The 27,406-nt window shown below is 51.8% G+C and overlaps 2 protein-coding genes across 2 annotated transcripts in view; both read right to left on the bottom strand.

The window, feature by feature from the left end:
* The window catches only part of MRPL24 (mitochondrial ribosomal protein L24), a 291,126-nt gene that overhangs the window by 257,098 nt on the left and 6,622 nt on the right, over window positions 1-27,406 (bottom strand). The window lies entirely within an intron of this gene.
* CASQ1 (calsequestrin 1) lies at window positions 730-26,975 on the bottom strand. The gene is made up of 11 exons (XM_081841174.1): window positions 26,273-26,975; window positions 18,532-18,616; window positions 16,162-16,262; window positions 15,125-15,236; window positions 11,277-11,350; window positions 10,870-11,000; window positions 7,421-7,466; window positions 5,899-5,953; window positions 3,828-3,928; window positions 3,493-3,567; window positions 730-2,029 (listed from the first exon to the last, which is right to left on the bottom strand). Exons 1-11 carry the CDS (start codon window positions 26,513-26,515, stop codon window positions 1,862-1,864), a joined length of 1,191 nt encoding a protein of 396 aa, XP_081697300.1. The 5' UTR covers window positions 26,516-26,975; the 3' UTR covers window positions 730-1,861.

Below are 27,406 nucleotides of genomic sequence, written 5' to 3'. Positions count from 1 at the left end.
CCGCCTGCCCCAAATCCCAAAACAATCTCCCACAGGCCACGTAGGCTCCAAGGGAAGGTCCCCGCCCCCCACAACACCCACCCACCCACCCCACAAAATCACAATGAAATAGGCATGGAAACAAAACCCAGTGTAGCCTTTTGATCTGACTAGACCTGGCATGGGGGAAGAACAAGGATGAAAGTTTTCCTCGCTCTCTCCTAAGACTAGAATTCATGGACACCCAGTGAAGGAGAATGTTGGGAGATTCAGGACGGATAAAAGAAAGTCCTTCTCCACGCAGCGCAGAGTTAAGCTATGGAACTCCCTGCCACAGGAGACAGAGATGGCCACCAACTTGGGTGGCTCAAAAAGAGGAGTGGAGGGCTTAAAATGGAGGAGCCAGCTATGGATGGCTGCCAGCCAGGATGATGATGCTGCAAACCACAGGAAGGGAGAGGGCTCTTGTGTTTGAATCCTGCTTGTAGGCTTCTGGTTGGGGCGTCTGGTGGGCCACTGTGAGAACAGGAGGCTGGACTAGGTGGGCCCCCTTTGGCCTGATCCAGCAGACCCTTCTCATGTTCTTATGAAGAGTCATCCAGGATTAATTCCTTTCCTTGGTCCTTTTTGCCTTCGGGACTTTGAGCCCCTGCTCTCCATAATAACTGATATGCCATCATCGTTATGAGAATTTTGAGAGGTGGGGGAGAAGGGTAGCGGCGGCGGGCAGAAAATAATATCTCACCAGCATTGTTATTTGATTATTTTTTTAATCGCTTTGGTTGATCTGTACAAAGTTGTTGAAAAATATACAAATTGTACATTGTGTCGCCCCCACTGAGTGCTGAACAGGTTGTGTGTGTCCCCCATCCCGATTGTCTCCCCGCTCCCGAAATATTAACAAGACAGTTTTAGCCCAAATATATTCATCTCCAAAGCCCAGGAATTACATTTGTTTCTATCCAACCTCCCCCCCCTGCCCCCCAAATGTTATTGGCTGATCTTTGCCCTCCCACTTCAGTTTAACTGATGAAATGATTCGGGGAGGTGTTTCCTGACGGAAACTCAGAGCCGAGTGAGTGATAGATTTAACAAAGTCCAAGAGAGACACTAACAAAGAAGACGGGGACTATTCCCTTGCGTCGCGGTGAGGAAGAGGAAGACACTGGTGGAAAGGCAGGGAATTTGGGAAGAGATGGTAAATAAGGCATCTGCTCTGCATCCAGAAGGTCCCGGGTTTCACCCCCCCCAGTGGCATTGCCAGGAAGGGCTGAGAAAAGATTCCCTGCCTGGACAGCCCCTGCCAGTCAGAGTGGACATCAAAGGGGAAGCACACACACACAGAGAGAGGCATGATGGGAAATGCACTGGGCCGACAACACACATCTCTGCCTGTGCTGAGTTGGGGGGTCCATCAAGTGCCCTGATAAACCAGGATGCTGAGGGTTAGGAACAGGCAAAGACCCTTGCCCGTTCCTGGGATTCACCTGGAAAACCTGAGCTGGGCTTAACATCCCAGGGAAAACTGATGGTCCACCCAGGAACAGCATCCTTAGGTGCCTGAAGGACCTGGCGAGCCTAATGCGGAAAGGGGAGGGAGGGGTCAGCACCAACAACCACCCCGTTCTTTCCCTGCACTGGCAGAGGGCAGAGCGGGGTCCCTGGGGGGGACACACGTGGGGTTCAGCACATGGTGGGGGCCCTTGACTTAAATAGGATCAATATAAAAATACGTTCTTGCTAGGGTCTGGTGGCAAAGCGTTGAATTTCGCGTCGGCCAGAGGCGCCTGGCACTGCGGCCCCCGAGGGACACTCTGGGGACAGGTGTGACACAGGTGGACCTCAACAGGCAGGGTCCACCTTCCACGAAGAACGGGAGCCTCTAGTCGTCATCGTCATCATCGTCGTCATCATCGTCATCGTCGTCGTCGTCGTCGTCATCGTCTTCCGTGTTGATCTCTCCTTCCAGCACATCCTCTATCCAGTCTTCCAATTCCTCTGTGGATGGCAGGTCATCCTCGTCGTCCATCTCCAGCCATATGCTGTCAGCCTGGGGGGGGGGGGAATGTAAAATTCAGTTGGAGATCATCCTATTGATCTGTGATGTTCTGAAGGAGCGTCTCCACACCCATCGTTCTGCCCGGACACTGAGGTCCAGATCCAAGGGCCTTCTGGCAGTTCCCTCCCTGTGAAGGGTGAGGTTACAGGGAACCAGGCAGAGGGCCTTCTCAGTGGTGGCACCCACCCTGTGGAAAGCCCTCCCGTCAGACGTCAAGGAAATAAACAACTATCTGACTTTTAGAAGACATCTGAAGGCAGCCCTGTTCAGGGAAGTTTTTTATGTGTGACATTTTAGTGTATTTTTGGTCTTTGTTGGAAGCGGCCCAGAGTGGCTGGGGAAACCCAGCCAGATGGGCGGGGTACAAATAAATAAATAATAATATTAATAATATGTGCAGGTTAAATACTTTACATTTACAGTGGTTCTCAAATGCCTTGGTACTCATACAACTTGGAAGCCAAATACTGTAAACCTGGAAGAAAGAACTTTTTCCGGAAGCCAAACGTGCTCTGTTTTCAGTGCCACACTTCCATTTTGAATGTTACACTGAGGTCTGTCTGTTTCTGCTATTTATTTTGTATTTTTGTTTCTGCGGCTCTTTTTGTTTTGTTTTTGTGACTGTGTGGAACCCAGTTCAGCTACTGATTGATTGAATGAGGAAGAGGACCCTGCAGAGGACCCTGCAGTGTGACTGCAGTACATAGTTTATTGCTTTCCTTTTATGGATCAATGGTCTCGTTAGATAGTAAAATTCATGTTAAATTGCTGTTTTGGGGGTTGTTTTTAAAAGTATGGAATGGATTAATCCATTTTGCATTACTTTCTATGGGAAAGCACGCCTTGGTTTTGGAACACTTTGGTTTTGGAACAGACTTCTGGAAGTCTTCTCTTTCTCAGATAACATTTTCCCCATAACTTCCCACCCCCTGCCTACATGGACGTCTTGACCCCTGTCGCTGTCTATAACAGAGCTATCTGAAAGAAGGGGAGAGGGCTTGAAGGCAGGAACCTTAAAATGTTGCTTCATTGTGTATTGGGGATTTTATTTTGTGATGGGGGCTTTCAGAAACACGGGGTGTCCATAGCTTGTTTGCCATAAAGGTAAAGGGACCCCTGACTATTAGGTCCAGTCATGGCTGACTCTGGGATTGCGGCTCTCATCTCACTTTACTGGCCGAGGGAGCCGCCGTACAACGGGAGCTCACCCCGTCACGGGGATTCGAACCACCGACCTTCTGATCAGCAAGCCCTAGGCTCTGTGGTTTAACCCACAGGTCCACCCGCGTCTCTCTTGTTTGCCAGACAACCGCTGATTTTCCCACCTGGGCATTCAGAAACACTTCCTTCCCTACAAATTCTACAAAAGTGTTGTTCTCAGGAGGCATGTGCCCGGTTTGGACTTTGCAACAGTGGCAGAGGTGCCCTCCCCTCCCCGGCCCGTGGTCACTTACGTCCGTTACATTGACGACGCCAATCTGAGGCCGGGACAGGTCAATGTCAAAAGTCTTCTCCCAGTAGGGAATCAGCTGAGAGAGAGAAACAGAGAACAGGGAATGAGGGTCCACAAAGACTTCCAGGCATGCGCAATGTCCGATTTTGTGGAGGGTGAGTGGGGACACAAATTGGTTGTGGGGACACTGGCCATTGATAATGACTTTCTTCCAATAAATGGGTCTAATCCAACTTAGGGGGCGTTGGTGGGGGCCATAGCAGCAGCAGAGCAAGCCATGGCGTCCTTGACAGCCACCCCCTCCACCCCCGCTAAAGAGCACAATTGCCTGTTCACCAGTGGAAAGTCTTCAGGGTCGATCCAGATGATACTGAGGTCTGGGTTGTCTGTGTTGTCTTGGGCAACGTCCTTCAGGATTTCCAGGAACTCATAACCATCTGTGGCCAGAAGAGGAGAGAGGGAGGTTGTGGGATGTGAAACACAAGAGCAGTCAAGTACAACATTCCTAGAGTGAACATGTTTACACATGGGGAGGAATGTTTGTCCAGCCAGCAGGTCAACTTCCTGTTTCCTTCTGGGCTGGGACAGACTTCCTCTGCATGTGACTAGAGGTGGGCGTGGCCTCACCTGTGCAGGTAACGACAAAAGCACAGGGCAGGGCAGCCATCTCTCTCTCTCTTTGACTACATGCGTTGAAGAAGCAACATCTGCTTAGCCAAAGATGCTCTTTTGGCCTCCAGCCAAGAGAGGACAAAGGGACTGTCTCCTTATGAGATAGTTTCCAGGTGTATATAACTTTTCTAAGCTAAGTCTGCCTTCTGGGATCCGACTGTGAACAGAATGATGTGTGAGTAAACTCTTTTTATACTTTTATAGAAGACTGTGTCGTGTCTTATCTTTTATGAGGGAATAAGGGGAAAATACCAGAACAGTTATTCTAGAGGCTTTAGTCAGCCTCAGCAAATGCATCCGCTGTGAGTTTAAAAGGGGAAATGTTACTCTGCTAAATTGTGAACTTGTTAACACAAGTTGGAAAGGCTCTAATCAAACAATATCTCCTCTCCTGCATCCCTGAACATTCCCACAGAGGTCAGAGGGCAGCCAGTGTCTACCAGCTTTCCTGTGCCAAGGCCTCCCCCCACAAAACAAGGCCCACCCCATCCATCTCCTGCCCTTCCTAAACAGAGCCACCATTTCAACCCAGTCTCATGGCTTCTGCCTCCCCACAAGGCATCCATGGGGCTCCAGTATGATAACAGCAAAGAGAGATGGCAGGAATTCAAAGAGTCTCGTGGCAAAAATCTGCCCCAGTTATGGGCAGGAGAATCGCTTGATAGATTTTATCAAACTTCAAACATCAAAATTATTTCCTCTCTAGGAAGGCTGCTGCGGTTTCCACATCCACGCCACGGGCTTAGAGTACTCTTTTGCCACATGACAGGGCTTTTGGGGGGAAGCCATGACTGTTAAGGTGGAATAAGAGCGCTTTAAATTTAGGGACGACTGCTCTCTTTGTACTCACAGCAAGCTAAAGTTTTGTGTTTCTGGAGATGCAGAAGGCAAGACCCATTGGTGGTTCAGGTGCTCTGTTAAAGAAACCCAAAGGCTCACCTTTTTAATTACAGTGGTACCTCGGGTTAAGTACTTAATTCGTTCTGGAGGTCTGTTCTTAACCTGAAACTGTTCTTAACCTGAAGCACCAATGGGGCCTCCTGCCGCCGCATGATTACTGTTCTCATTCTGCGGTAAAGTTCTTACTACTTACTACTTCCTACTTACTTCCTACTTACTACTTCCTACTTACTTCCTACTTACTACTTCCTACTTACTTACTACTTACTACTTCCTACTTACTTCCTACTTACTACTTACTTACTGCTTCCTACTTCCAGGTTAGCGGAGTCTATAACCCAAAGTATTTGTAACCTAAGGTGTTTGTAACCTGAGGTACCACTGTATCCTGTTTTGAGGGACTGTAGTGCAAGCCAGGGAAAACTGGGTTGGCTACTGGCAAATATAAATATATTATCTGTATTGCAGCTGCGGAATGTGGGCAAACACTCTCTGCTGAGGATGTCTGTCGATGGCAAGACCGGCAATCAGCTTCTACACTATTTTAATTCTGTTCCAGGCAGCACAATGGAGCATGAACTCGCTTGCTGCCAAAACAGTTCTTCCTCAGTTTCTTTCAATTGCTAGTTTGGATGTGTTTTTATGATATGTTTTGAATGCCCCCTTCTGATGTAATATTTACCACGATCCTTTCCTGTTTTTTTAGTTACCGTACTGTAGATGTGGAAAGATGGGGAAATAACCATTGGGGAAGAAAATGGAGACTGCAGGCAAGACCCCCCCCCCCCCCGTGGCCATGAAGCTCATATCTCATTTCTCTGTAGGGGCAACTCACCAGGGTCGTCTTCCTCTGCAAAAGCAACAATATGGATGCCATCTATATCATCCTCCTGGAAGGACAAAGAGAGAGGGGGAGAGAGAGAGAGAGAGAGAGAGAGAGAAAGAGAGAGAGAGAGAGAGAGAGAGAGAGAGAGAGAGAGAGAGAGATATTACTCACTAGCAGGGGATGTAAGAAAGCATAGCTTTCTGTTCTGCCTTGTATCAAGAGTCAATGTGGTGTGGAGGTTAGAGGACCTGGGAGGTCAGAGTTCAAATCCCGACTAGGACTCACAGCTCTGTTCCCGTATTTGCCGGACCAATTTCCGCCAAACATTCGCAATTTCAGCTCCCGTTTCCGTTTATGTTCAGAATTCTCCCAGCTTGTGGCGTCTGTCTTACCACTGGTAAAGACACTGACCACGAGGCCCCATGGCAATTCCCCTATGCAAGTCCTGCTGCAAGGAATGCATGTTGTCCAGGAGCATGCAGAGGAATCGGTGACATCCCAGGCACTAGCCACTCAGTGCTCTTCATGGTGACTCTCAAGTGCAGCTCTCCTTCATGGAAAAACTCCTTGGTGAAGAGCACTTTCCCACACCAACAGGGAGATTTTTTGAGGGGCGCGTCTGCAACTTGATGACGACCTTCGGGAAGGTTTTGTCACCTACACCCATAGGACGAAGGGAGAGCTGGAACGAACATCCAGGAGTTCAGAACAAAAGGAAGTTGGTCATTTTCAGCTAGCCAACACAGCAGTATCAGTTTGCACAAAGTTGCTGCCTTTGTGCTGTTTGCACCAGAGTGCATAATTTATGGTGAGGCCGCTTGGTGTGTCTTTGTGAATAGCTGGGTGGGGTGGCAGTGTATAAGTTTTTCTGAATGAACGAGGCTGAAGGCATCTTGCTTACACTGGCCTTGAGATCACCGTGTTTTATCAATGCACTTTGGTGGTGTAGAGGCAGAAGAAAGGCAAACACAGAGAGAAAACAAAAGTCACAAAAATACAGAGACATCTTGGTATTTCTCAGTTTCCAGCTCATTAAACAAATAGCATGGGGCCATACGATGAAATCATTCAAATCATCATAAAATTATAAAACCAAAGAAAGTTTGGCATTTGTACTGGCTGGGGGAATCAGTGGTCAATTTCCCCTTGAAAATATCTTCTCTGAATTGCCCCCTGTCCGTCACCTATGGGGGAGTTAGGCAGCTGGTGGAATACTGAATCACTCATACGTCTTGCTCAATTCCACCCAACTCCTTAATGGAAAATCAGTTCTGTTTATACTTGTGAGCAGACATTGTTAGAAAGATCTTGGCCACAGGGAAGGGCATTGCTGCATGATATAAATGCTCTCTGAAATCCTCACATTCTTTCTGCTTCCAGCTAAAGGGGGGGGGGGGTGAGGAGCATCAGCAGACATCTGCAGAAGCACTCCAGGAAATCCGAAACTCCAAAATCCAGGGACAGGTTTGGACGCAGAGAATTCCAGAGGCTTTCCTCTTTCTCCCTCCCCCCTGGCTTCCCCTAGACGTACCCAAGTCTCATACATGCTTTCTGGCTGGAGCTTCCTCAGTGTGGGCCTGTAAGACAATAGAGGCAGAAGAGAGAGTTTGAGGAAGAGAGGAAAACACACACAAACTTCTTTAAGGCTCTGGGTATTAATGATCTTCAGTGGAGCGTCTGTTGAAATCCTGTAAGATCCCCTCCAGCGCTGCCTTGCAAAACCCTGTTAATCATCAGAAGGAACCATCAGATCCTCATCTTTCAGTTAACCCAATCTGCAGGTGTCAGCAAAAATCCTGGGGCTGTGAGTGGGTGGCAAAGACCTTGGCCGGACCGGAAAGCTGTTTGGTTAGGCTATGCATGCGAGTTTGGAGAAGACCAAAAAGGAGCCATGGGAGGGGAGAGAAGAGGCCACAACTCAGCGGTTATATAGGGACGCAGGTGGCACTGTGGTCTAAACCACAGAGCCTAGGACTTGCTGATCAGAAGGTCGGCGGTTCGAATCCCCGCGACGGGGTGAGCTCCCGTTGCTCGGTCCCTGCTCCTGCCAACTTAGCAGTGTGAAAGCACCTCAAAGTGCAAGTAGGTAAACGGGAAGGTAAACGGCGTTTCTGTGCGCTGCTCTGGTTCGCCAGAAGCGGCTTAGTCCTGCTGGCTACAGGACCCGGAAGCTGTACGCCGGCTCCCACAGCCAATAAAGCGAGATGAGCGCCGCAACCCCAGAGTCGGCCACGACTGGACCTAATGGTCAGGGGTCCCTTTACCTTTAAGGAGTCTCAAAGCGGCTCACAACCTCCTCTCCCTTCCTCCCCCACAGCAAACACCCTGTGAGGTGAGTGAGGCTGAAAGACTTCAGAGAAGTGTGACTGGCCCAAGGTCACCCAGCAACTGCATGTGGAGGAGCGGAGACGCGAACCCAGTTCACCAGATTACGAGTCCACCGCGCTTAACCACTACACCACGCTGGCGAGTGAAGATCTACATCAGGGACAGGTGGGGGAATAAATATGTACATCATTTGCAAGGGTGGAAGGAGACCCCCAGGGCCTCCTATTTGCTGAGATCTTGCAGCAGCGGTGGACTGGGGAGGGGTGCTAAGGAGGCAGCAGCAACAGCAGCGGCGGCAGGCAATGCATCCTTGGGGGCCGGGGCTGCTGCCCCTGTGGATTCTGCTGCCTGAGGCGCTTGCCTCAACTTGCCTCATGGGTGGGCCAGTCCTTGTAAAATTATTGCATCACAGTGGGTTGGACTAGAAATTTCAGGGGTCAGCAAACTTTTTCAGCAGGGGGCTGGTCCACTATCCTTCAGACCTTGTGGGGGGACCAGACTATATTTTGAAAAAAATAATAAAAATGAAGGAATTCCTATGCCCCACAAATAACCCAGAGGTGCATTTTAAATAAAAGGGCACATTCTACTCATGTAAAAACACACTGATTCCCGGACCATCCGCGGGCCGGATTGAGAAGGCGATTGGGCCAGATCCAGCCCCCGGGCCTTAGTTTGCTGACCCATGGACTAGATGACCGTCAGGGTCCCTCCCTACAATTCTATGATTCTGTATGTGGCCTGGAGAAAGTGGATGGAGGGGAGTTTCTCTCTCCGCCCCCCCCCCATAACACCAATGCTGGGGGGGGGGGGGCATCCAATCAGGCTGAGTGTCGAAAGACTCAGAACTGATGAAAGGAAGTTCTTCTTCACGCTGCACATAGTTAAACTGTGGAACTCCCTGCCACAACGGCCACCAGTCTGGATGGCTTTAAAAGAGGAGACAGATTTATGGAGGAGGAGACGATTTGTGGCTCCTAGGCAGGATGGCTGTACTCTGCCTCCTCGGTCAGAGGCAGAGATACTTCTGAGCACAAGTTGTTGGAAACCGCAGAAGGGGAGAGTTACTCTTGTGTTTGAGTCCTTCTTATGGATTTCCCTTTTAGGGCATCTGTTCGGCCCCTGTGAGAACAGGAGGCTGGACCAGATGGGTCCCCTTTGGCCTGATCCAGCCGCCAGCCTCACGAAAGACCCCATACCCGCAAAACGTGCTTTTAAAATGCGTTTGGGTGTGTACCCAGCCTTAGAAGCCTGAGCAAATCCTTTTGACGCAGGTAGCCAAGGGGGAGAGAGGGGGGGGGGAGTCAGTTTGGGGTCAGAGCGAGGTTCAGGGATAATGCCAAGGATGAGAGCCGGAGAAGCATCGCTGTGCAAAACAGGCCTAATCCGGTCCCGTGAGCGAATCGCAAAGGCCAGGCTGCCATAGCAACCGCACAGCCCCTCGTCGGCCCGATGTTAGAAGCAGCTGGGGGGAGATGCCATGGAGGGGGGGCAGTGCCTGAGAAACAGGGGCACGAAGCGCATCAACAGCACCCCCCAAAATGAGGAGGGGGAAAGAAGCGAGGGACAACCCCCCGCTCCCCTCCCCAGGAGAGAGAAGGGGATTTATGCCACAAAATGCGCCCTGTTTGTGCCAGGGCTGAGGTCCCCTGGGAGGAGGGGAGGAGAGGGATTGGGGTTAGGAAACCTCCCAGTTAATCCCAGGGGATTAGGGTCAGCGGAAACATCTGCAGCAGAGGAGAGCTTGGGTGGGGGGGGTAGGCCTCCCCATAAGCGCCCTGGCGGCGGTGAGGGTGGCAGTTAGGGGGCAAAGAAGGGGCGATTTGAGAGAGGATTTTTCCCCTAGGTCTTTGGCATGCATGGGCTTCTGAAACATCCCCAGGGCGACTGATTGCCATTTTGCCTTATTCCCCCTTCGCCCCCGGGGCTATTCCTCTCGCAGAATTGCAGGGTGGAGGATATGGAAGAGACCCCGAGGGTCGTGCGGTGCAGGGACCGCGGCTCAGGAACCTCCGCCGGGCGCCAGAGCTGCAGGCTGCGCAACCTGTTCCCTGAGCTCCAGAAACCAGCTGGCTGTCCTCAGGGGACACCCCCCCCCCCAGGACGCAGCTCAGCAGCCAGCCCAGCCGTCTTCTCCACATATAAACGGGAAGGACTCGTACCATACAGGTCCCTTCCATTCCCGAAAGCATCTACAAGTATGGACTGGGACTGGCCCCTCCCCGCCTGACTGCTGCTGCCAGCCAGTGTTGACTGCAAGAGGCCTGGTTGGGGGTTGCTTCTGATGGACAGCAATGCCATCTTTTGCGCCCCCCCCCCGCCCACCGAAACGCATCTCTCTCCTCCCCCCCCCCAGCCCCTGTTTGCAAATACTTCTCCGTTTGGGGCTTGGAATCTCAGCCAATAAATGTGCCGTTGCCATGGCAGCAGGAGAAGGACTTTGGTGTTGCTGCTGCCATGGCAACGGATGACTCTCCTCCCCATCCACAGCAGTCAGCCGGGAGAAAGCGCAAGAATTGCCCGTTTCAGTGTGTGTGTGTGTGCGCGCGCGTGCATGCGTGCCTCTGTCTAGAGCCAGGAAGGCGGCGCGGGGGGGGGGGGAGCCTCCCGCTCCTCCAATTCCTCCCTCCCCCCTCCCCAATTTCTCTTCACCTCTTGTGCTCCTCCAAAAACTGGACAATTTCTTCCTCGCTGTTGGGTTTGTCTGGGATCGTGACCGGTTCCTCCATGAAAGGCTCATAGTAGTCAATCTCGTTCAGCTTCAGGGACAACTTCTTTGCAACCTGCGATGGGGAGAGAGGGGGATGGAGTCCTAGAATTGCAGAGGGACCCTCAGCGGTCATCTAGCCCAACCCTCTGCAATGCAGGAATCAGTTTCTCAGGTGCGTTGGCTGCTCCTGTTTGGAAACTTGCAATCCGCCCCCCTCCTAACTTTTCATGCCGCCATGCCCTCCCCCCCCCCCGCTGCAACTTGCAAGCTTCCTTCCAACAGAAGGAACACATCCTTTGCTGTCCTGCTGCCTGCAAAAGCGAGGTGGCCTTTGTGGCCAGCTACGTACCTTGCTGTCAAAGGTGGCATAGAAATCAATGTAGGGGTGAAACTCCTCAGCCGCGTCTTCGTAGGCCTTGAAATCTGGAAAGGGGGAAATAATGGGATCAGCAGCGCCTTGTTTTCCAGGGTGGCAAAGGCCGAAAGGCTGCTGGGTGTGGGTGTGTGGGTGAGCGAGGGGATCCTGCCTGCCTTGGGCTGATATTATTATTAATATCTTTATTATTAATATCTAATATCTAATATTATTAACATTAGATATTAATATCTAATATCTAATATTAATAATATCTAATATTAATATTATTAATAATATCAGCCTTGGGCTGATATTATTGTTAATATCTACGATCAGAACATAAGAAGATCAGGCCATCGTATCATCATAGAGTTGGGACCCCAGAGGTCCTCTATTCCAACCCCTCCAATCTCCCCTCTAGCCCAGCATCCTGTTATCACAGGAGCCAAATACCTCTAAGAACCTGGCAGTGGGATTACCTGTGGGGGGAGCTAAGAGCCAATGGGGTGGGGGCATCACTGGAGGTATAAATCACTCTCACAGGACCCGGTCCATCCATTTTGCAAATTAAATCATTTGAATCAGGTTTTGAATGAATGAGCAATGGATTGTTGAATTTTACTGTGTTATTCCCTTAGTGCAGAGTTTTCCAACCTTTTTGAGTCCACGGCTCCCTTAACCAACTACAGTGGTACCTCGGGTTAAGTGCTTAATTGGTTCTGGAGGTCTGTTCTTAACCTGAAATTGTTCTTAACCTGAAGCACCACTTTAGCTAATGGGGCCTCCTGCTGCCGTTGCACGATTTCTGTTCTCATCCTAAAGCAAAGTTCTTAACCCGAGGTACTATTTATGGGTTAGCAGAGTCTGTAACCTGAAGTGTCTGTAACCTGAAGTACCACTGTACCTTCTTTCTGCAGCATCCCTGGGGGTCTCAGGAGCCCAGTTAGCTCCCCCCTTGCTTGCAGAGCTGGCAGCCCCTCACCCTTTTCTGAACACCCTCCCTTGTGGAGGATTCGCTCGGCCTTCTCTTCCCTCTCCTTGGGAGTCCTCTGGGCAGCCGCTATGCCCCCCCCCGACTCCAAAGAGAGGTGCCTCCTCACACTGCCCCCTGGGGGCCTGGGAAGCACCCCCCGGCCAGCCCCAGGGGCACTATTTGCCTGGGGAGCTTGTAGACAGCTAACAGCCGTGCAGGTCGTTAGGAGGCAGAGATCCAAGAGGGTGTCAGAGGAGAGAGGGAAGGAAAGAGGGACGGAGGTCAGGGTTGCCTACTGCACCCCTGGCCACCATTCAAGGCACCCCAGGGTGCCACAGCACACTGGTTAAAACCACTGCCTTAGTGGGAAATGCAAACCGCTATTCTGCAAACGGCCTCGGCCCAGTAGACCTGAAGGAGCGTCTCCACCCCCATCGTTCTGCCCGGACACTGAGGTCCAGACCTGAGGGCCTTCTGGCGGTTCCCTCAGTGCGAGAAGCCAAGTTACAGGGAACCAGGAAGAGGGCCTTCTCGGTGGTGGCACCCGCCCTGTGGAATGCCCTCCCATCAGATGTCAAAGAGATAAACAACTACCTGACATTTGGAAGACATCTGAAGGCAGCCCTGTTGAGGGAAGCTTTTAATGTGTGACATTTTAGTGTATTTTTGGTCTTTGTTGGAAGCCACCCAGAGTGGCTGGGGAAACCCAGCTGGATGGGCAGGGTACAAATAATAAATTATTATTATTATTATTATTATTATTATTATTATTATTAATGCTTCTTATAGGGTAGTGGGAGGGGATTGTGGGGTGCGTTTATAGGATATTGGGGGGGTTCCCCCAAAGACTTGGGAACCCCTGGACCAGGCAGTCCTTGAAGTATCCCAAACTTTCAATAAATGCAAGAACCGTGTGCCCGGCTGAGCAGCAGTTTCTGCAGCACCGGATTGCTGCATTGCTGGGGCTGGACTAGATGGGCCTTAGGGTTCCTCCCAGTTCTCAAGTCCTGCAATTGCCAGTCCCCATCAGCCGCCCAACCGCAGAGCTTTGCCCCCAGACCAGGCCCTCCAGGGCAGCCCGCCCCCCAGGTTTCCTGAGAAAGGATCTGCGTCCCCACACCAGGCTTTCCGCCCGGGCGAGAGAGCGGCCGCTTCTCCCTCTCCGCCGAGCCGTGATGGGTCACAGGGCTGACATGTTAAGCTGGTTTAATGCGGGTGTCAGCTGGTCGTGGGGCTTCCGGCCCCGAAGCAGGGACTGGCGGGAGACAGAGAGGGGGGCTGACAGGAGCTGTCTGGTAGGAGGCGAAGCATCAGCGCAAATCTGCAAACTTTTAACTCCGGGCTGCCTTCTGTTTCTTAAAAAAGCACCCGCGCAGCAAGGCGGCGGATGCACAGCACTGCGTGTCTCGTCCGGGGCTGTGTCTCTCCCGGAGAGAAGCCCCAGCTGCAGAACCAACAGAAGGATCGATCTGTAATGGTGCAGTAGTTCCTCCCGGAGCAGGAGGAGTCTACCTTGGAGCAGTGGAGGAGACTCCCTCGGAAGGTGGCAGAATCTCCCTCACTGGAGGCCTTTAAGCAGCAGACCCTCCCAGTCTCCCTATTTTCCAGGGACATCCCTGGTTTAGAGAAACCACCTCAGTTTCTGATTTGATCCTGGAATGTCCTACTTTTCCTGTAAAGGTAAAGGGACCCCTGACCGTCAGGTCCAGTCGCGGACGACTCTGGGGTTGCGGCGCTCATCTCGCTTTACTGGCCGAGGGAGCCGGCGTACAGCTTCCGGGTCATGTGGCCAGCAGGACAAAGCCGCCTCTGGCGAACCAGAGCGGTACCTATTTATCTACCATGGTACCTCAGTTTAAGTACTTAATTCATTCTGGAGGTCCGTTCTTAACCTGAAGCACCACTTTAGCTAATGGGGCCTCCCACTGCTGGCATGCCGCCGGAGCATGATTTCTGTTCTCATCCTGAAACAAAGTTCTTAACCTGAAGCACTATTTCTGGGTTAGCAGGGCAGCTGAGATTCAGAAGCATTTCTGCCTCCATCTGTGGAGGCACAGCGGAGCCATCAATCGCTCTCTCCTTCTCCTCCTGCAACCAGGATAAAGATGGGCTGCCTGCATGGTCCAACTGGTAAAGCTGTCCAGTGCTTGTACATGTGTGTTTTGTGGGATGTGAAACACAAGAGCAGTCAAGTACAACATTCCTAGAGTGAACATGTTTACACCTGGGGAGGAATGTTTGTCCATCCAGCAGGTCAACTTCCTGTTTCCTTCTGGGCTGGGACAGACTTCCTCTGCATGTGACTAGAGGTGGGCGTGGCCTCACCTGTGCAGGTAACGACAAAAGCACAGGGCAGGGCAGCCATCTCTCTCCCTTTGACTACATGCGTGGAAGAAGCAACATCTGCTTAGCCAAAGATGCTCTCTTGGCCTCCAGCCAAGAGAGGACAAAGGGACTGTCTCCTTATGAGATAGTTTCCAGGTGTATATAACTTTTCTAAGCTAAGTCTGCCTTCTGGGATCCGACTGTGAACAGAATGATGTGTGAGTAAACTCTTTTTATACTTTTATAGAAGACTGTGTCGTGTCTTATCTTTTATGAGGGAATAAGGGGAAAATACCAGAACAGTTATTCTAGAGGCTTTAGGGAGCCTGAGCAAATGCATCTGCTGAGTTTAAAAAGGGGAATGTTACTCTGCTAAATTGTGAACTTGTTACAAAAGTTGGAAAGGCTGTAAACAAACAATGTATCCTCTCCTGCATCCCTGAACATTCCCACATGTTTGTGGTTGGGGGGGGATGCATTTCATCAGAGCCTCTTGGGGGGACCAGCACCCCTCTTCCCATTGCCCCAAAGAGGCACCTACGTTCCGAGTCTTCGTTCTTGAAGTAGCCGATCAGTTTCGGCTCGTCTTCAACATTCTCAAACGCCTGAAGCTCATGTTCCCCTTCAATGAACTCCACTGGGTCTTCCATCACCTGGAGAGAGAGAGAGAAGGAGAAAGGGAAGGATCAGGCCGTTGGCATCACAGCACCAAAATCGCAGAATCATAGGTGGAAGGGACCTCCTCAGGTCATCTAGTCCAACCCCTGCGGTGCAGGAATCACAGCCCAAGAAGCCCTGAGAGGTGGCCGTTCAAACTCTGTTTAGGTACCTCCAATGAAGGAGAACCCACCAACTTTGAAGATCGTAAAATCATGGAATTGCATAGTTGGAAGGGACACCCAGGGTCATCTAGCCTAACCCCCTGTATTGAAAGAAAGCCCACCACCTTCCAAGGCTGCTTCTTCCACTGTTCAATAGACCAGATCATTTTTTATTCAACGATCCACGTGCTGCGGCTTTAGCAATGGAGCAAACGAAGCCGGTCTCCTTTGGAAGGCTGTTCTCCAACCAGTGGCGTAGCGTGGGTTGTCAGCACCCGGGGCAAGGCAAGTAATTTGCGCCCCCTAACCCGTGGATTTGTGCCCACTGACCCTAACCCCCAGATGTTGCGCCCGGTGCGGCTGCCCCCCCCTGCACCCCCCCACACTACGCCACTGTCTCCAACAATTTCAAAGCTTGGCTAGTTCCTACAGGGAGGGTGGACTTGTTCAGCCATCAGGCTGTTTAAGGCTTTGCAGTGGGGGTGGGGAGCCTTTTTGGGGCTCAAGGGCCGCATCCCTTTATGACCAACCCTCCAGGGGCCAGGGACTTGGAGGCCAATTGTGCAGAGCCACAGAGTTACTTTCTAGCCATGCCAAGAATTCCAGGGTTCCGTCCACACACAAACACGCCTTTCCACCCCTGACCCAGGCGAGCAGGACTCCCTGGCCCCCCAGGCGTTGAGAGGCATGGGGGGCATTTCAGCCAATATGGACAGGCTGTGGGGCAAAGCGGGGCAAGAGGAGGCCCAGGACTTACATCGAGGATGAACTCCACCAAAGTGTCGGCAGAAAACTCCCCGTCGTACTCGATGATTTCATCATCCTTGAACACATACACACTGTCTTCTTCCCCAAGGCCTGCACAGGGGAGACAGACATAGAATCACAGAATTGTTGCTTGAGAAGGGACCCCCAACGGTCATCTAGCCCAACCCCCTGCTGTAAGGTATGCGGGGCAGAGGAAAGAAGAAGAGAGAGGAGCTGGAGGGCAAGGGGGCTTATTTCACCCCTGCATATAGCATGGGGACACATCCTCTAGGCCAGTGTTTCCCAACCTTGTGCCTCCAGCTGTTTTTGGACTACAATTCCCATCATCCCTTGCCACTGGTCTTGCTAGTCGGGGATGATGGGAGTTGCAGTTCAAAAACAGCTGGAGGCACAAGGTTGGGAAACACTGCTCTAGGCTACTCTTTGCCCACCGGGCACCCTCCAAAACCTCTGAACTACAATTCCCACCAGCTCAGGGGCTTGGGGTAATCTTTGGAGGTCTAGATTTGCCGCCCCAAAATGGATCTTCTCAATTTTGGATCACCTCAGTTTTGTTTTCCCTTGGCTTGGTGCCCTGTGCTGGGGAAAATGACGTCATAAATCAGGCGCTGCCGGGGCTGATGGGAGTTGTAGTCCAAAACACCTGCAAGATGCCAGCTTGGCAGAGGCTGCTTGAGGCTGACAGCCGCCTCTGGGTCAGGGACTCATCTCTCTCATTCCACAAAGCACCCGTGCATCTCTGTGGAGCTAGAATCCTGTTTATATGAATGGCTCAAGGTGTTCTGCAGGGATCTCTGAGCTTCTACCGCCCCCTGGTGGTTGGCGCACCACTGACACTTCGCAGGAACCTCCCTTCTCCTGCCAGCCAGAGCCTTGGCTCCTTTTGCTCCTGGCAGCACCTCCTGGGTTTTCCAGGCAGGCGCTCTTCCCCAGCACCACCTGGAGAGGCCCCTGGGGACGGAACACAGCACCTTCTGCATGCAAGGCAGAAATCATCCATGTGCTGAACCTTTAAAACCAAAGCCAAGTTTCCAGTCCTCATGGTTTTGAAGAAAAGGGTGATTTAAATAGGAAGCTGCCTTGATTCTCAGAGGTATAGCTGCCCAGCTCAGGACTGTCTGCACGGACCAGGGATTTCTACCTGGAGATGCTGTTCAGAATTGAACCCAGGACATTCTACATGCAGAACAGCTGCTCTAGCACTGAGCTAGGGCTCTTCCTGCTTCGCTCACTTTCTCCCACCGGTGGTCTAGCCTGTTGCTGATGTTGTGCCACTCAAGTGATGTTGTCTCACTCAAGAAATGGCAGCCCTCCTGGACAGGGATACCAGGCGTCCCCGTTTCCTGGGGACAGTCCCTGGATTTGCGAATAAGTCCCCGGACAAATTCCGTCCCTGGAATGTCCCCGGATTTCATCTAATGTCCCCGGGAAACGCGGCGGCGGCAGTCTGAGCAGCCTGGAGCAGGTGGCTCTGGCTGGCTTCAGGAGCTGCTGGGAAGTCCCCATATGGTGGTGGAGAAGGGGCTCAAAGACGCAGCTTCCGGGCAACTAAGCTGCGAAGGGAGGCTTCATGCTGCCTATCGGAGCAGCCTCCCAACTCCTGCTTGCTTGCAAGCAGGAGGGAGCAGGGATTTCTCAGCTATGAAAGGTGGCTTTACAGGAGGCACCAGGGATCTCTCAGTAAGGCAATGGGAAGCCTCCCTTCCCAGCTGAGGGATCCCTGCTCCTTCTGGTTGCACGCAAGTCGAAGTTGGGATGGGGCTGCTCTGAAAGGCAGTTAATGAATTAAAGTGTCCTAGGATTCATTGAGGGGCGCGGGTGGTGCTGTGGGTTAAACTACAGAGCCTAGGGCTTGCCAATCAGAAGGTCGGCGGTTTGAATCCCTGCGACGGGTGAGCTCCTGTTGCTCGGTCCCTGCTCCTGCCCACCTAGCAGTTCGAAAGCACGTCAAAGTGCAAGTAGATAAATAGGTACTGCTCCGGCGGGAAGGTAAAGGGCGTTTCCGTGCGCTGCTCTGGTTCGCCTGAAGCGGCTTAGTCCTGCTGGCCACATGACCCGGAAGCTGTATGCCGGCTCCCTCGGCCAGTAAAGCGAGATGTGCGCCGCAAACCAAGAGTCGGCCACGACTGGACCTAATGGTCAGGGGTCCCTTTACCTTTACTTTAGGATTCATTGAAAAAAATCTGGTAGCCTTACTCCTGGAGGGAAAGGTAGCTGGATGCCCTTTTGGTCCACAGCAAACCTCCCCCCCCCAGCCCAAAACCTCAACCTGGTTTCCAGCCGCGCCTTGCAGCCCACCCTCCCTCCCTGCCCTGGCCGGTATTGCCAGCCCCCCTTCTGCTCCCTGCCGGGCACTTACCTAATTTCTTGGCCACCGCAGCATCCTTCTCTGCATCCACCAGGCCAAACCCCACGCCTTTCTCCTCCAGGACTTGGGCTGCTAACTAGGAGAAAGAGTCAGCAGGAGGGCAGGCAGACGAAAAGAGAGAGAAAGAGAGAGAGAAGAGGGAGAAGATGGGAATGAACAAGCGCCTGGGTGTTGGAGGGAAAGGCTTTTTGCAGAAAAAACTTGCCACTCCTTTGGATTTTTGTCTTCATTGCCGACTGTGGAAGGTGCTGCTTTCCAGAGGCTCTAAATCTGTCCTCTTGGTCCTATGAACTCATCCCCAAAATCCCCCAACCCTACCCTTTAAAAGGAGCAGTTTACACAAGCCAGAAGGTAAACAGAATAGAATTCAAGACAATAAACTGAACATTTATTCAAAATCCCAGGTCGCAAGGTGGTTAGATTGGTCTCGACTAGGGTCAGGGCCTTTTCAGTACTGGCCCCGACTTGGTGGGACCCTCTATCACAAGAGACCAGGGTCCTGAGGGACTTGACCTCTTTCTGCAGGGCCTGCAAGACAGAGCTGTTCGGCCTGGCCTTTGGTTTGGACTCAGTCTGACTCTTATGTTTCCCTCCCCTTATGGTCTTGATCTATATGGGCTACTTTTAAAATGAGGCTGCATTTTAAATTGCATTTTAACATGTATTTTAAATTGGTTCCTTCCCCTCTCTTTCCCCCCTATTATGTTTTTACTGTGATTTTATTGGTGTTAGCCGCCTTGGCTGGGGAGGGCAGGGTATATATATTTGTTTTTAATGCAATTTAATCCTTTTAGCGAATTCAACAAAATTGATGAACTTGATGCAGTGACACCAGCTTCTCAAAGTCTGAGAGCTGCTCGTAATTTCTGAAAAGGGGAGAGGTTGGGGCCTTTGCTGTGAAACTAGGCAGGGCGCCCTTCTGGAAAATGGGTCGGCCTTGCCAGGTCCATCTACCTCAGGGAGCTTAAGCCCTCAGCAGGCAGGTTCTGGGGCTCAGGGAGGTCCGGCAATCGCATAGCACTTGACTCAGAAGCCTCACGGGCTGCCCCAGAGGTGTGTTTTGGCTGGAGAGGCTGGTTACTCAGGGATGCAGAAAACACACTCTGCACGTGGTCAGAGGCATGATGTGCTTGGGCATTGTCACATCATAGGGCTGTGATCTAGCACTGAAAGCCTATTGTGGTGTGTCTCTCTGTGTGTAAGAAATCACAAAAACTGATCTAAGATGCTTTTTTAAAAAAGTTTGAATTTCCCCCTAAAATTCAAAAAGTTGCCCTCCATTCGAAATTTGGTTTTTCGGTTTCGACACCTGTTTTAAAAAAGAGAGCAGGAATTTCCTTTCAGGCACAGTGTCCAGTGTCCAGTGTCCTACATACACTAATTAGCAATCAACTAGCAATAAAATAAAAATCTGCCAGGGTTTCAAGCGTTTTCAAACACTGAATTCCGTGGGAAGGCAGCTATCGTCAAACACAAATGCTGGATGTCGAATCCTGCTGAATATCAGCTCTGAAAGGTTGACAAATATTGAAGGCAGTAAGTGTTGGATCCCAGATGCCTCCGCCCAAACAGAGAACATGTTGCAAATACTTGGCAGCTCGGAATCCAAAAGGGCAACCGTGTGAAGATCCTTATAGGGTTGGGGTTTGAGACTGGGGTCTTCTGCTTGGGGGCTTCCTGAAGACATCTAGGTGGCCACTGTGAGCACAGGATCAGGTCACTGGCCTGATCCAGCAGCCGGGTTCTTCTTAGGTTCTGATGGAGCCTCCAGTTTCAGATGCAGTCTATCTGGATTCCAAGGTTCTCTGGGGTATTTGGCCACTGTGACGAGGACAGGAGGATGGGCTAGGAGGCCTCCCTTGGGCTGGATCCAATAGGATGCCCCCTGTTTCTGAAACTCTGCAGAGCTGCTGCCAGCCAGTGTTGGCATCACTAAGCTTGATGGGCACAGGAAGCTACTCAGTGCCAAGTCAGACAACAGGATCCCTCTATCTAGCACTGGGCTTGAGGCAGAAAATGTCCTTGACCAACACTGGCTCCCTGAGATGTCTATTAGTATATCTGAAGTCCAGTATCCCTGAAGGAGCATCTCCACCCCCATCATCCAACATGGACACTGAAGTCCAGCTCCGAGGGCCTTCTGGCGGTTCCCTCCCTGCGAGAAGCCAAGTTACAGGGAACCAGGCAGAGGGCCTTCTCGGTAGTGGCACCCGCCCTGTGGAATGCCCTCCCACCAGATGCCAAGGAAATAAACAACTATCTGACTTTTAGAAGACATCTGAAGGCAGCCCTCTTTAGGGAAGCTTTTAATGTTTGATGCATTACTGTATTTTAATATTTGGTTGGAAGCAGCCCAGAGTGTCTGGGAAAACCCGGCCAGATGGGCGGGGTATAAATAATAAATTATTATTATTATTATTATTATTATTATTATTATTATTATTATTATTATTATTAAAATATTAACCCACCTTTACCCTGCAGCAGCGCTGCATGAAATAAAAAAATAGCAGGAACAAAGCGTGGAACCTGAACTAACAGATTCAAATTACAGGAAAGGGCTCAACTTTAGGAGGAAATTCTGTGGGTAAGAGCCTCTCAACAGTGGAAGGGTCTCTCTCAGAAGGGGGCAGACTCTGGAGGTGTCTAAGCAGGGCTTGCATTGCCATCTTTAGCACGGGGTAGGACTAGATGACCCTTGGGATCCCCATCTCTTGATCCCCGTCTCTTGAATGCACCTGCCCTGTCCAGAGCCCAGGCAGAGGCGATCTGTCTCCGCCTTGCAGGCCTCATTCTGGGAAACCCATTAAAGGTGACTCCAATAACCCAGCCGGAATGAATATCGCCCTTCTCCTCTGAAGGCTAGTGCCAGGGAGCGGAGAATATTTAGGGATGGAAGCAATGACGACGTTCGGAAGCTGCCTTGGAATGTCTCTCTGTGGGGAGAAGGCAGCGGGGGAGAGGGTGTCCTTTTCCAAAGACCTGAGGAGCCCAGTTCAGCGTCTGAATCTGCCGTGGGATGTGGGCACCTAGAGTGGGGTGAGGCAGTCTGCTCGCAGCATGCAGCTCCCCTGGGAGGATGCCCATAGGTGAGCAGGCCAGGTTCAAGGGTCTTGTGTTAATTCACAGAGATACTTCAAGGACCGCCTGATCCCTTGCATCCTTGGCCAATTACTGCAATTCTTGGGAGAGACTGTGGCTCAGATGCACTGTGTGCACTCCTAGAATCCTAGAATCGTATTCCAACCCCTTGCAGGAACCACAGCTAATTGTCTTTGTGGGCCTAAATTCTAGCCGAGGTCACACTGGCCCACTCTCCCTGTTGAACTTCTGATTCTTAAAGGTTAGGTCCAGTCGCGGACGACTCTGGGGTTGTAGCGCTCATCTCGCTTTACTGGCCAAGGGAGCCGGCGTACAGCTTCCGGGTCATGTGGCCAGCATGACGAAGCCGCTTCTGGCGAACCAGAGCAGCGCACGGAAACGCCGTTGACCTTCCCGCCGGAGCGGTACCTAGTTATCTACTTGCACTTTGATGTGCTTTCGAACTGCTAGGCTGGCAGGAGCAGGGACCGAGCAATGGGAGCTCACCCCGTCGCGGGGATTCGAACCGTCGACCTTCTGATCGGCAAGTCCTAGGCTCTGTGGTTTAACCCACAGCGCCACCCGCGTCCCTGATTCTTACTGAAGACTTAAAAAAATTAAAGTATGTCAGGCAATTTAACTGAAGCCTGATTTAATAATTCTAGCCAATTCCATTTCCCCTGGGTTTCATCCCTTGTACGAACTTAGAGATTATTGCAATTAAGTGGTATATAAATTGTCTCAATAAACGAAGAAGTCAGATGGGATTAGGCATCGCCTCTGGCTGCCACTCAATGCCCCTCTGTCTGGAGATGTCATCCACAGGGATTTCCGGTGCCTGTGAGCCACGAAAGACCCACCGAGTCCCCTGTCTGCCCCTCAAAGCTGCAATGAAGGAGAGTTAGATCTCTATTGCTCAGAATTCGCACTGTGTTCCTCCCTGGTGCCACCTGGGGGCTGCTGCCTGTGTGTCCAGAAAGTCTCCTAACCATCACTCTCCTGTTTGTTTGTTTGTTTGTTTGTTTGCTCCATTGGGGGGCCTGTCTGAATCAGAGATGCCATCTGGTGTCAAAGGACAACGCTCACCTCACTTCATCTCACAACCAATGAGGTCCTGCTGTTTTGCAGAGTTTACAAAACCCTTGAAATCTGGCCATGGATGAGACTGAGATAGAAGTGCTGGGTTTATACATCGAAGCACCTTTGACTCTCTGGGAGAAGAAAAACCCCAGCCAGTACAATCCACGTTTAGCTGAAAGCCCTCTGGCTTTAGTGCATTTTTGGGGGCTGGAAGAGAAGACCCTTTGGGTCCCTTCCGACTCTCCGATTCTATGACTTTAGACCCTTCCCTTCCTCCCCAGGCAGCCTAGTGAGGGAGGCCCTGGGTCCTGTCTTTGAAGGGCTGTGTGTCCAAGTCCCGTTTAAAGATAAAGGGACTCTAAGAAGGGAGACAGTCGTGTGTGTGTGTGTGTGTGTTTTTTTTTTTCCCTTGATGCTGCTCCTCAACCCAGATCAGCAGTTCGACAGCAGCCTGGTCATCCCTGGGGTGAAGTGCGTTGTCTCCTATTAAAGTTTATTATTATTATTATTATTATTATTATTATTATTATTTATTTGTACCCCACCCATCTGGCTGGGTTTCCCCAGTCACTCTGGGCAGCTTCCAACAAAGATTAAAAATACATTAAAATGTCACACATTAAAAACTTCCCTGAACAGGGCTGCCTTCAGATGTCTTCTAAAAGTCTGGTAGTTGTTTATCTCTTTGACATCTGCTGGGATGGCGTTCCACAGGGCGGGCGCCACTACCGAGAAGGCCCTCTGCCTGCTTCCCTGTAGCTTTGCTTCTCGCACTGAGGGAACCGCCAGAAGGCCCTCAGCGCTGGACCTCAGCGTCCAGGCAGAACAATGGGGGTGGAGACACTCCTTCATGTCTACTGGACTGAGGCCGTTTAGGGCTTTCAAGGTCAGCACCAACACTTTGAATTGTGCTCGGAAACATACTGGGAAGTCCTCCTTCAGGCAGCACAGAGTTAAACTGTGGAACTCCCTGCCCCAGGAGGCCACCAACTTGGATGGCTTTAAAAGAGCAATGGAGGAATTCACGGAGGAGGAGAGGGCCGTCGGTGGCTCCTGGTCCACTCTCCACACTCAGAGGCAGCCCTGCTTCTGAACCCCAGTTCCTGGAAGCCACAGGAGGGGAGAGATACTCTCGCGCTTGGATCCTGCGTACAGATTTCCCTTTGAGGCCTCTGGTTGACCACCATGAGAAGAGGGGGCTGGACTGGATGGAGCCCTTTGGCCTGATCCAGCAGCCAGGCTCTTAAATTATAGCAGTTATAGCTACATTAGCATGTTCACATTGAATGCAAATCTGTGCAGTCTTTAGTCCTTTTTGGGGTGAGTGTGACGTCTTAAGTGCCCACCCTTTTCACTTGGGGAGTACAAAACAGCACTAGGTGGAGGTGGTCCTGTAGCTTGTCAGTTTTGGTTTCTATAACTTTTCCATTCCCCCCCCTTTTAATTTCTGTTCCTCGCATTTCCTCCTCAGTATGTCATTTAAAAAATAAAATTAAAAGAATGTCTGAAAATTCATCCCGATTTCAGTGCAAATTTCTGCTGCACATTATTATTACTATTGTTATCATTATCATTATCATTATCTCACCTTTCCTGCCCATAGCTCTCCCTGCTCCATTTTATCCTCACAACAACCCTGTGCGGTAGGTTCGGCCAAGAGACTGTGATTGGCCTAAGGTCACCCAGGGAGCTTCCTGGCTGAGAGGGGATTTGAACCCTGCTCTCCCAGGTCTTCCTCTAGCCCTTTGACCACTACACCACACTTCCTCTCTGCGTTCCTTCCTCTGGTTTTTACCCCAGTCAATGTGGTTTTTCCTGGAAAAACCCTTTTGCAAAATTCAGAGCAGAGCGAATTCCAATAGGACACTTTCTTTTCAGGCTGTGAATTGGCAGCTGAGAATTCAGTTGAGAAACCGAATTAAGATGCGCACCTAATTGAATTCTGCCTCTGTCTCTAAATGGCCCATTATTGCAAAACTAAGGCAGACCCTTCCGATCCCTTCTGGCTTCACAGCAGGCCAGATGGCCCCCAGTTTCCTGTTCCTAAGTGTCCCCACTTCTGACTGACCTCCTTTTCTCACCCCCCTCCCTTCTGGGGCCACCCAACACCTTCACCCCCCCCCCTGGCTAAATTGCTGCGGTCTGAGGAATGCCAAAATGACGCTTCCCGAACGGAGACCATCTCTGAAATGTGCCTCTTTCCCCCTCCTCCTTCCTTGGGGCCATTTTTAGAAAGTTCCACTGACCTGCGCTGGCTGCACCCCCTTCCCTGGACAGCCCTTGGCCCCCTCCCTGCTTTCCTGCCCCCCAGGCAAGATTCCTAAGGAAACTATTCCAAGGCTGCCTTTCTGGAGAGGAGGAGGAGGAGGTTCTTGCAGCCGTCCAAAGGCGCCAATTAAGGAGATGGCAATTTTAGCCCTGGCTGTTGCTCTCCTCTCTTGGGAGAGAAGCGCATGGCGCTCTGTCTGGGACAGGGGGATGCAGCCCTGAGCGGGTTCTTGCAGATCTGGGCCTGGGGGGAGGCAATCTCTTTCGCCTGGTTCTGCACCCCAGATTTGCACGGAGGCGCGATTGCTGCAGCACATGTCAAGGACACGCTTGGGTATCGCACGTGAAGGTGTAGCCCTAAGCTTGGACTGGTTGCAGAAGGCAAACGGTAGTTAAGGAAGGACTGCCTGAGTATTTTCATTAAAAAACAATGGAACAGTATATAAATCTTATGAAATAATAATAATAATAAAGAGGTTTTCTGCCCCTGCCTTCCATTCACAAGGCAGACACACAATAAGGAGAACCTCCTTGTTGGATCAACCCAGATTTATGATTATATATTTATTGCATTTGCATCCTATATTTTTCTCTCCACGGAGCTCAAGGTGGCATGTGTGGTTCTCCCTCTTCCTTGTGGAATCCCCACAACAACAACCTTGCAAGGTGGGTCAGGCAGTGGCGTTCCACGGACCCCAGTATTACAGCCCCAGCAACAATTGACCCAAAGGTTTAGCCGAGCGCCCCTGTTTATGGAGGGCACAAGGGACAACCCCTCTTTGCCCACTCCCCGATCTTCCACAACTCCTTCCACACATCCATGCTCCTCCCCTGAGATGGATTCAGGGCAAGGATCAGAGGAGGGGGGGTTGCATCACACCCATCATTGGGGTTTGTGGAGGGAGCAGGTGTGGGGGCAGAGAGGAGAAGGCTGGGTTTCGTCGTGGCAGAAAATTCCACAGAACACGGCAGGAATCAGAGGACTCAGCAAACCAGCTGAATGCTGTTGCTTTTGGGTAGCCTCCCCCACGATCTACAGCATGGACCCCCCCAATATGATACTCCTGGGACATCTGCCCCTTTGCCCCCCAGCCCTTGCACCGCCCAAGCCCTGGAAGCACAGAGATGGAACCGCAGAGTTCTCCAAGCTCCTGAAATCCCTTGACCTCCCCCGTTCCCACAACCTGAGTTGCCTGTTGCTCTCCCTTGCTAAATGGCTGTTTGGGGACAAGAGTTTCCGGGGGGTGGGGGCACCTGTCCCCCCCTGCCGGCCGCCGCCCTCCATCACATCCCTGGTCGTTACCTCCAAGATCAGCTCCTCCAGCTCAAACTGCTTCTGGGATGCCTTGTCGTCCCCAATGGGCTCGTGGTACAGCAGAGCCAGGATCTCATACTTCTTCAGGACGTTCTTGTAGTTCTTGGCATTGACGTCGATGACCCGGTCGATGCCGTCGTACTCGGGGAAATCCAGCCCGTCTTCTCCCCGGCCCAGCGGGCCAAAAGCGGCCAGCAGCAAGGCCACGAGGGCCACCCCAAGCCACTTCATCCTGCCTGACCTTCCCGGGAGAGGGAGCCCCAAACTGAAGGAGGAGAGAAGGAGATTGAATAGTGGAGACTTCCCTCTGGGCTCCCCGGTCCTTCGTCCTTCCCCTGGCAACGCAGAAAGTCAACCCGGCCCCTGGAAGACGGCTGCGGAAGGAGAGGTGGCCCTCTTCTCCTCCTCCTCTTCCTCCCCCTCTCCCGCCTTTGCCTTTAAGGCGGCTGTCAGGGCAGGGGGCTCCGGGGGGCAAGGACGTCTGGGTTCTTTGCTGACACAGGCAGGCAGCCCGGAGAGTTGGCCGAGGGGGGCCCTGGCTCCGTCAGGGTGGCGACAACCTCTCCGAGGGGCGAGGGGCGTCAAAAGCAAAGGCAGGGACCAACGGGCAGCCCATAAAAGCAGCCAGGAGGGGAGGGGAGGTGCCCCGGAGATGGAGGGCTGTCTTATCCCCAGGCATTTGGCACTGCCCGTGAGAGACACCCCACCCCTCTGCTCCCTGCCTATATATGTATATGGGAGATGGAGGGCCCCCCGCCCTGAACAACAGCCACCTGCATCCCGGTCCGGGGAGCCTCCGAACCCTCACCTGCCCGACCGAACCACCTGCCTGTGTTCGCCCTCAGGTTTATTACTAGGGTCTCACCTTGGCCAGGTCTCCCTCTCTCCGAGGTTGATATCTGATGGCCTCTCCTTATTGCCATATTAAGGAAGGGGGGGGGACGATGGAGGGGAGGTATGTGAGGCCGGGTGGGAAGGCCTGGAGGCTTGGAGGAGGTCTAAAAATAAGAGACGATGAGTCGGAGGTAAATCAAGATGGACTTATGCGGATGGCAGGGAAATTAGAGAGCGTTGGGTTTGGGGGGGGGAGAGATACTGTACGGGGCCCAGAAAGGAAGGCTC

Source organism: Podarcis erhardii, assembly GCF_964252035.2.
Source record: "Podarcis erhardii genome assembly, chromosome: 15".
NCBI lineage: Eukaryota > Metazoa > Chordata > Lepidosauria > Squamata > Lacertidae > Podarcis > Podarcis erhardii.
This window is presented reverse-complemented; position numbering and strand designations above follow the sequence as displayed.